General features: G+C 46.9%; 1 protein-coding gene across 2 annotated transcripts in view; it reads right to left on the reverse strand.

The window, feature by feature from the left end:
- Ptpn11 (protein tyrosine phosphatase non-receptor type 11) overlaps positions 1 to 2,553 on the reverse strand; it is a 58,178-nt gene extending 55,625 nt beyond the window's left edge. For both annotated transcript variants that reach the window (XM_031337706.1, XM_031337705.1), the window contains exon 1: positions 2,324 to 2,553. In XM_031337706.1, coding sequence (XP_031193566.1) covers positions 2,324 to 2,337 — 14 coding nt within the window. In that variant the 5' untranslated portion in view covers positions 2,338 to 2,553. The remainder of the gene's footprint in view (positions 1 to 2,323) is intronic.
- Positions 2,554 to 9,926: the final 7,373 nt, after the last annotated feature.

Genomic DNA, 9,926 nt, shown 5'->3' on the forward strand with positions numbered 1-9,926 from the left:
AAAAAAAAAAAAAAAAAAAAAAAAACATGCACCAGTTATAAACAGTTGCTGCTCTTGCAGATGACCCAAGTTTCATTCCCAGTGCTCATGGGAGGCAACTTAAAACCACCCAGAACTACAAATCCAAGGAATCTGACACACTGACACACTCCTCTGACCTCTGCAGGCAGACACACACACACACACACACACACACAATTAAACAAAAAAAAAAAAAAAAATTTTTTTTTTTTTGGTTTTTTTCGAGACAGGGTTTCTCTGTGTAGTCTTAGCTGTCCTGGAACTCACTCTGTAGACCAGGCTAGCCTCAACTCAGAAATCTGCCTGCCTCTGCCTCCCAAGTGCCGGGATTAAAGGCGTGCGCCACCACCGCCCGAAAAAAGAAGAAGAAGAAGAACCAAGACCATTTGGAACTGACATGAAGATACAGAAATACCCATGGAAGAGTCAAGAAACAAACTCACATGAAGGACAAGTGTTCTTCGACAACCGAGCTGACTCTACCTGCGGAGAGACTCCCCAGCAGCGTGGCTGGGTCAACTGACAGCCAGGGGGAATAGAAAGCTGATACCCACACTTCACACAGTAATCAATCACTGGCCCAGTGGGAATGAGGCAGGAACATGCTGCCCATGTTTGCAAGGTACCCATACATGTAAAATCAAAATAAACCTTTATAAAACAAGGAAATCAGAACTCAAAGATATACACAAGCTGTATGCAGCTCTCCCAGAGTAAGACTAGACAGTATACAGCGACAGCCCCTTTTGCAAACAGGCTGCAAGTGTCTGTACACAGTTGATCCAACCATTCAACTTGTAGATAGCTACAGAAGAAAGGTGAAACCATGCTGACGCCTCTGCATGTGAGTGACAAACTCTAGAGCCAGCCGAAGGTCCTCGGAATGGGTAAGTAAGCAAGCAGCCCTGCAATGCAATGCTGTTCAAAATGCGAGGAAAGAACTCTCAGGCAATACGGATGAATCTCGGAACGTGTACGCTATGCCAGGGTGCGGTGGCACGTGTTACCAAGCCTGACAGTCTGAGTTCAATCCCTGGAACCTGTGTGGTAGAGAGAGAACCAATTTCTACATGTCTACCGACCTACAAATCCATACCATGCCATAGAACCACACAATGAATAAATACATGTTTTTAAAAAACTTTCAATAATAAAAACCAGGACTCTCCCCACCCCCCCCCAAAAAAACTGCCCACATTTGTGTAATGCCATTAATATAAACTTCTAAGGAACATAACAGCAGAAGGAAACAGTGGTCCTCGGCAAAGCAGAGGGCTGGTAAGAGCAAGCTCAGGAAACCTCACCAGGAGTCGGGAATATGTTCATCATCTTGACTGCTGTAATGGTCTTAAGTATACACAGAAGTCAAGGTTTATCAAATTGTCCTCTGAAGCAACTTATCTCAATAAAGCTGATGTTAAAACTAAAGAAAACAAGCTCTTAGAGCGATCCAGCCGGTAACCTCAGCACTTAGGTTGAGGTAAAGGGAATGTTAAGTTGGAGGCTAACCTGGGCAACCCAGTGAGAGATTTCCACCTCTTACCAGGGTAACATGCCACAATGTACTTAATTCTGAAAACTCAGTTTGGTCATGTTTAGGAAGGGAGACGACCACCTACCTCGTACCACTGCGGTACGTCTTAAGCTGGCTTCTAGTAAGAACAAAGTCGACGTCAGTAATTGAATCTCGTTACCCTAAAGTTGAAACTCACCAATCCTCCTCCTGATCTTAGCTTCAAATCCTGTCCTGAGACGGCGACGTTATTTCCGAGCCTCAGTTTCCACATTCGTCAAACGGGAACGCACTTGTTACCAGAGGGAACAATTCCACTACCAGAAACGGTTCCCTTCCCTCCCACCTTTCAAAGCAAAGATCACAGTGGGGAGAGAACACTCCCAGCGGCTGCAGACAGCTTCAGTTTTCCCACTTCTGGCACTTTGGGGCGAGGGCGAGGAAGCAAAAAGGGGGCACCTGAAAGGGTCCCGTGTGAAGGCCCCGTGGTGGCCCGGGCGCCTCCCCAAGCGCGCGGGGTTATTTCGGAATCCCCAGGAGGCGACGCTCATGAGGCAATGGGTCAGGAATGCGGCGGCCGTCCGGGCCGCGGGTGTCCCCACCGGCATCCCGGGCCGCGGGAGCAGGAACTCGGGGCGGCAGGAAATGAATGGGGATCCGCGGGCGGGGCGGTGGGGCGGCAGGGAAGCCGGGCCAACCGCGAGTGCAGGTGTAACCCCCGGCGGCCGCGCAGCAAGCACAGAGGCGGCGGGGACCCAGGCCGCGGCCCGGCCCCTGCGGGCGGCTCACCTCCGCGATGTCATGTTCCTCCCGCCTCCGGCTCCGCACGGACCCGTTGCTCGCTCAGGCTCCGCGGGGCACCGTCACATGGAGGGGCCCGAGCGAGGCCCCGCTCGGGAGCCGACACGGGTGCGGGCAGAGCCAGCCGGCCGCGAGAACAACCCCCGCCAGGCCTGGATCCCGGACACTGCGCGACTGACCCGCCGCCCGGCTCGCTCCGCCCTCGCCCCGCCCCTTGCCGCCGGCGCCTGCGTGACGTCATCGCGCCCCGCCACAGCCGCTTTCTGCTTCCGGTTTGCGAGGCCCTGACCAACGCTGGGCTTTGGGGTGTGCTTCCTCCTCTGAATCTGTGTGGCTACACTCGCGAACGCCTGGGACGTTCTTCTAAACTGGGACGTCGCTCGTGAGTGCGAGTCCACAATACGCATCCTGTGCGGGTGCACACATGAAAAGAAACAAATAAGCAGGGAGCGGGAAACCCGAGTTCGGTTCCCAGCATCTGTATAGGGCAGCCCACAACCTCCTGTAACTTCAGTTCTACCGAATCCACCGTCCTCTGTGCCTCCGCGGACACTGCACTCACGTGCACATACCCATGCACATACACATAATGTTTTATAATTTATACCTTTTGCCAAGCAAGGTGGCGTACACCTTTAATCCCAGCACTAAGGGAAGCAGAGGCAGACGGATCACTGTGAGATCCAGGCCAGCCTGGTCTGTATAGTGAGTTCCAGGACAGCTAAGTAGGGAGAAAAAAAAAAAGAAATTACTTTTTATATTGTATTAGTGGTTGCCTTTCATTTAAGTATGTGTGTGCCTGGTAACCAAGGAGGTCTTGTGAGACCCCACCACTCAAATCCCGGGAGCGACGACCCCAAATACCACCAAGACTCGGACTTGATGCAAACAGCAAGAGGCTTTTTATTCCAGCAAGCTGGGGCGAGACTCATATCCCTCGCAGGGGTAGAGGAGTCTGATCCCAAGCAAAAGTTTAAACAGGTTTTTATACCTACACAGTTGCTGGGGCAGAGGGAAAAATAAAACAAATGAAGGTACTGGGGTGGTCTCTGATTGGTGCTGGCTCGTGCTAGGGCTCAGGGGCAGGCTAGCCACCTGGCAGTCGTTTGTTACCTTCTCCCTGCCAGGTCGTCCTGGTCTCCTTGTTTCTGGATTCTGGGAACTGGTCTCCCACTGAGTTCAACCAACAGCTAGGTTCCCACAGTACAGTTTGAAAACTAAAATTTAACCTCTCAGTTTGACCATAACAACAGTTCCTAGAACTGGAGTTAGAGGCAGTTGCGAGCCGCCATGTGCGAACATGCTGGGAACAAAAACCCAAGACCTCTGAAAAAACATTTAGTGTTCTTAACTGCTAAGCCATCTCACCAGCCTACCCCATTGACTTTTTTTTTTTTTTTTTTTTGGTTTTGTTTGTTTATGAGAAAAGAACAACCTATTCCCCATGGCCATAGTTTTACATCTTGAAGTAAAATTAGCACAAATGTCTTCTCTTTTTGCAGTTTCACCCATATCAGGATTAGCAATCCTGACAAGTGATTCTTTTTCTAAATTAAGAAATTTGACCTTTTCACTTCAAAGAAGCACTTCATAACTTCTCCTTCGAATGTCCAAACCGTTAGTACCAGTATGCTACTATGGGGGTTGGGAGCTGGGGTTTTGTTAGATAAGTGCGGTTTTCTTGAACAACTCCATTTTAATGAAGTGTAAAATTATAAAACTGGTTAACTGGAAGCTACATAGATGGATCAACAGATAAGAGAGTTAGCTGGTCCTGCAGAGGACCAGGTTTCAATTCCCAGCCCTAACTTGGCTGCTCAACTCCAGCTCCAAGGGATCAGACGCCCTCTTCTGGCCCAATGAGCACCTGCATGCACCTGCAAGCAGACACATAAGGGTTTTTTTGTTGTTGTTGTTGGTTTGGTTTGGTTTGGTCTTTTAGTTTTTTGGTTTTTCAAGACAGGGTTTCTCTGCATAGCCCTGGCTGTCCTGGAACTAACTCTGTAGACCAGGCTGGCCTTGAACTCAGAAATCCTCCTGCCTCTGCCTCCCAAGTGCTGGGATTAAAGGCGTGCGCCATCACTGCCCGGCCAGACACATAAGTTAAAAAAAAAATGGTGAATTTTCTGAAACTTTTCAATTAATAGCTTCAGACTGCAGTTGGCTGTGAGTAACATGGAAGGGAAAACTCTGGAAAAGCAAGAGGAACTAGCAGCATTATCATTTTTTAAGACTTATTTTATGTATATGAATACACTGTAGCTGTACAGATGGTTGTGAGCCATCATTTGGTTGCTGGGAATTGAACTCAGGACCTCTACTTGCTCTGGCCCCACTCGCTCTGGTAGAAGATTTATTTATTATTATATGTTAGTACACTGTAGCTGTTTTCAGACACACCAGAAGAGGGCGTCAGATCTCATTATGGATGGTTGTGAGCCACCAAATGGTTGCTGGGATTTGAACTCAGGACCTTTGATAGAGCAGTCAGTTCTCTTAACTACTGAGCTGTCTCTCCAGCCCATGATCATTTTTTATTATTTTATTTCATCTTTTCCAGCCAGGCTCTCACTTTGTAGTTCTGGCTGGCCCTGGGACTCAACCCACAGACCAGACTGACCTCAAACTCAGAGGTTCACCTGCCTCCACCTCCTGAATTCTAGAATTAAAGGTGTGGGCCACCATGCCTGACTATGATCATTTCTTTAGTTTCATTTATTATTATTACTGGGGAGGGGCATCAGGGCATGTACATGCCTTAGCATGTGTGTGTGAAGATCAAAGAAAACCTTTAGAGTCAATTCTAGGGACCTAACTCAGGTCAACAGTCCTGTACTAATAACATCTTGATCCACTGAGATATCTCCTGCCCTCGTATGACCATTTTAAGTGGTAGTTAGCATAGGCCTCACTGAAATGTCAGATGAACCCTTGTCTGTAAAAGACCAATCTGCAGGTATAATTTAGAAAAATATCAATTCAAACAAAGAAAAAGCTACTGCAAAAAGATCCTGAGGCAGGGGTCATCACCCATGCTTGAAAAATTATGGAAAGATCTCTGTGTAAAGTGGAAAGACAGTGAGACAGTGAAGGAACACAAAGAGCTGAGCTTAGAAAAGGAGAGAGCCGGGCATGGTAACACATGCCTTTTATCCCAGTACTCAGGAGGCAGAGGCAGGTGGATCTCTGAGTGTGAGGCCAGCCTGGTCTATGGAGCGAGTTCCAGGACAGCTAGGGCAATATGGAGAGACTGTCTCAAAGAAATAAAACAAAGCAAAATAGAAAGTGAGGGAGGTAGGAATGAGACTGGGAGTTTAGCTCAGTGGGAAAGTGTTTGCCTTGTATGCATGAGATCCCAATGTCCACTTATTAAGAAGAAAAAAGAAAAGGCAGCTGATCCTTTAATCCCAGCACTCAGGAAAAGGAAGCAGAGGCAAGAGGAGCTCTGAGAGTTCAAGGCCAGCTTAGTCTATCTACAGGGAGAGCTCTAGGCAGCCAGTACTCCATAGAAAGACTGTCTTAAAAAGATAAATTAGACCTCTCCTCCACCTTCATCAAACTCCTGAACCATGCAGACAGGATCAAGTTGTCTCTTAGAGGCTCCACCCAGCAGCTGAGTCAGACAGATACAAACCCCCATGGCCAAATAGAGGATGGAGCTTGGGAACTCTTATGGAAGAATAGGAGGAAGGATTGCAGGCCCCAAAGGCAATAAGAACACCACAAAAAGACCAACAGAGTCAACTTACCTGGACCTTTGGGGCTCTCAGAGTCTGAACCACCAACCAAAGAACATGCACGGCCTGGACCTAGGCCTCCCACACATACATAGCAGATGTGCAGCTCGGTCTTCATGCGGGTCCCAAACAACTGGAGTGGAGGCTGTTCCAAAAGTTGTTGCCTGTATGTGGAATATGTTCTTGTCTTGTCTCAGTGGGAGAGGAAGTACCTAGCCTTGAAGAGACTTGAAGTGCCAGGGCAGGGGAATACCCAGAGGGGGCCTCACCTGCTCAGAGGAGAAGGGGAAGGGTGGATAGGGGAAGAATTGTGAGAGGGGGTGCCGGTGAGGGGGACAGCAAGTGGGATATAAAGTGAATAAGTAAAAAGAATTAGATTAAAAATGTATATACTGGGGGAAAAGGATAAATTAAATACAGGAGAGGAGAGGGTCATGGGCTTCAGTCCTACAAGCTATCTGTGCTTTAGCTTGTACTCATGGAAATGGAGTTTCACTGTGGATGGTGAGAACTGGTTTCTGAAAATTGTCCATTGACTTTCACCTGGGTGCTGCTCAGTCTACATGTCAGCACTCACATATGTACACGATGCACACACTCGCACACATATATACAAAATACATACATCACACACACATCATGTACACTCACAGAGACATCAAACAATTCCACATACACATTCACACACACATCTCACACACACACATACATGTAAAGCCAGGCACCATAGTGCACATGCCAGTCGTCGGAGCACTTGGAAGCTGGGAGCGGAAGAATCAGAAGTTCAATGACATTTTTGACTATATAATAGTTCAAGGCCAGCCTGGACTATAAGTGAACCTGACAGGGACAAAAAGAAATTTAATTATAGCAGGGCGGTGGTGGCTCATGCCTTTAATCCTAGCATTTGGGAGGCAGAGGCAGGTGGATTTCTGAGTTCAAGGCCAGCCTGATCTACAGAGTGAGTTCCAGGACAGCCAGGGCTATACAGAGAAACCCTGTCTCGAAACACCCCCCCAATAAAAGGAAATTTAATTATTAATTGGCTTTTATGCCAATTAATTTATATATCATATAAGAACTGTTCAAGTGCCGGGCAGTGGTGGTACATGCACTTGGGAGGCAGAGGCAGGCAGATTTCTGAGTTTAAGGCCAGTCTGGTCTACAGAGTGAGTTCCAGGACAGCCAAGGCTACACAGAGAAACGCTGTCTCAAAGAACAACAACAACAACAAAAAAGAAGCCTCCCCTATCTTCCTGGTCCAAAGACAGCTGTCCTCCCTAAGAATCAACACTCCACGGGGAATCTAAGAGGAAGGGCCATAGGACAATTAAGTCCTTGCATCTGCTTTCCTGGATGTTACAGGCAACCTAAAGGCTTCCTCTGCCTCAGTTTCCCTCTCTGCCCTACAGAGTGTGTGAACCCTTGAGAATAGAGCCTGTTTGACGGAGTCCTCAGTAAACATTGTGTGTTGTCAGTTCCTTTCCAGGAGATTGGGAGCAATGGAAAAACACTCTAGGCTGTGTGCTGATGCCTTAGGTGCTATCCAGACCTATCTAGAACGCAAGTGGAATTATATCACTCTTTTGTTCTTTGAAGGAGGCCGGAAACCTTGAGCATTAAGCTACAATCTTTCCATTTTAAGCTACAATCTTTCCATTTGCACCTGACCCTTTCACATATGGTCAAGGCCAGTACCATCACACAACCCAACCATTGCCAAAGGCATCATTGCTCTTCCTGTTTCTGGCATAGGTCCTGTTTAAAGGTTACTTCTTTGAGGCTGGAGTAATAGTTTCTTTTTTTTTTTAAGTTTATTTATTTTTAAAATGGCAAGAAGTCTGTCTGTCAAGGACCACAGTTATACAAAGTAACCTGAAACCCTCCTGGCTAGCCCTGAACACACAGGCAGCGATCCTGTCCCAGCCTTCCAAGTTGCTAGGATTATAGTCATGCACCACCAAACTCAGTGGAATATTCTTTTAAAAACATAGATTTAAGCTGGCCAGTGGTAGCCCACGCCTTTTTAATCCCAGCACTTGGGAGGCAGAGGCAGGCGGATTTCTGAGTTAGAGGCCAGCCTGGTCTACAGAGTGAGTTCCAGGACAGCCAGGGCTATAGAGAGAAACCCTGTCTCAAAAAAACAAAACAAAACAAAATAATAAAAATATAGATTTACAACCATTGCCTTGTGGGGGATGGCACAGCCCTTAAATTTCAGCTTCAGGAGACAGAGACAGGTGAACTCTCTATAAGTTCAAGGCCAGCCTGTTCAACAGACTGAGTTCCAGGACAGCCAAGGCTGCACAAAGAAACCCTGTCTCAAACCCCACCCCCAAAAGATATATATAGAGAGATTTATTTTATGTTAAATTATGTGTCTATACATGTACTCAGAGGTAGAGTACTTATAAGTGCAGTGCCTGTAGAATTCAGAATTCAAAAGATGTATCATATCCTCTGGAATTTGGAGTTACAGACAGTTGTCACCCACCCTATGGATGTTGGAAAGCAAATCCAGTTCATTTGTAGGGTCAGCAAGTGCATTTAATTTGTGAGCCATCTTTACAGCCACCGCACCCCCTTTTATTTGAACCCCCTTTCATTTGAACCCCCTTTTATTTGAAACAGGGTCTCAGGTAGCCCAACCTGGATTTGAGTTTTCTCTGTGTAATTGAGTATGATCTTAAACTTACAATTCTCCTGTCTCTACTTCTAAGTTCTGGGATTCCAGTCATGTACCACCACACGAGTCATGTAATGCTGGGACTCAAATTCAGGGTTCTATGCATGTTAGGAAAGTATTCAGCCATCTGGGCTACATTACCAGCCAACGTCTGGAACAGTCTTTTTGTTTGTTTGTTTGTTTTTTGTTTTTGTTTTTTGGTTTTTCGAGACAGGGTTTCTCTGTGTAGCCCTGGCTGTCCTGGAACTCACTCTGTAGACCAGGCTGTCCTCCAACTCAGAAATCTGCCTTCCTCTGCATCCCAAGGGGATTAAAGGTGTGCACCACTTCCACCTGGCTCTGAAATAGTCTTCAAAGCTTTGACCAGCTAGAAAACTAAAGGTCAGGCAGTTCTAAATTCCACTTAAGTAGGGCAAACACCCTGGACACACCCCTTGACCATTTTCCGAAAATAAGTAGAAGCCTCTTTCCTGTGGCCTCCCTCAACAATGCTTGCTCACACCTCTATCAGCTCCTAACACACTTCAGTGTCACTAGGGCTGAGCTTTCTGTGTCTTCCGTCAGACCGCAAGCTCCTTGGGTGCCAAGGTCTCCCTCCACAACATGTGCTATAACAAGTTCAAATGTATTCATTTAAAGATACCTTACTGGAGGGCAGCAAGATGGACCAAGGGAAAGAACTGAGTCCTGGGTGTTGCCCTTTGACCATCACATGTGCCCAGACATGAGTGCACAACACACACACACACACACACACACACACACACACACACACGAGAGAGAGAGAGAGAGAGAGAGAGAGAGAGAGAGAGAGAGAGAGAGAGAGAGATTTTGCTGGGAGTTTGAGGCCAATCTGGGCTATTTAGCAAACATCAGTCTAGCTAAGGCTATAAAACAAGATGCTATCTCAAAAAATAAAAGGCAGGGGGTGGGGCTAGAGAGATGGCTCAGCAGATAAGAGCACTGACTGCTCTTCTAGAAGTCCTGAGTTCAATTCCCACCAACCACATGGTGGCTCACAAGCATCTGTAATAGGATCTGATGCCCTCTTCTGGTGTGTCTGAAGACAGCAATGTACTCACATTAAATAAACAAATAAATAAATAAATAAATAAATAATTTTTTTAAAAAAAGGCAGGTCTGCTCCAGACCTTCGAGGTGGGAAGAC

The sequence above is a fragment of the Mastomys coucha genome, unplaced genomic scaffold, assembly GCF_008632895.1.
Source record: "Mastomys coucha isolate ucsf_1 unplaced genomic scaffold, UCSF_Mcou_1 pScaffold22, whole genome shotgun sequence".
Classification (NCBI taxonomy): Eukaryota; Metazoa; Chordata; class Mammalia; order Rodentia; family Muridae; genus Mastomys; species Mastomys coucha.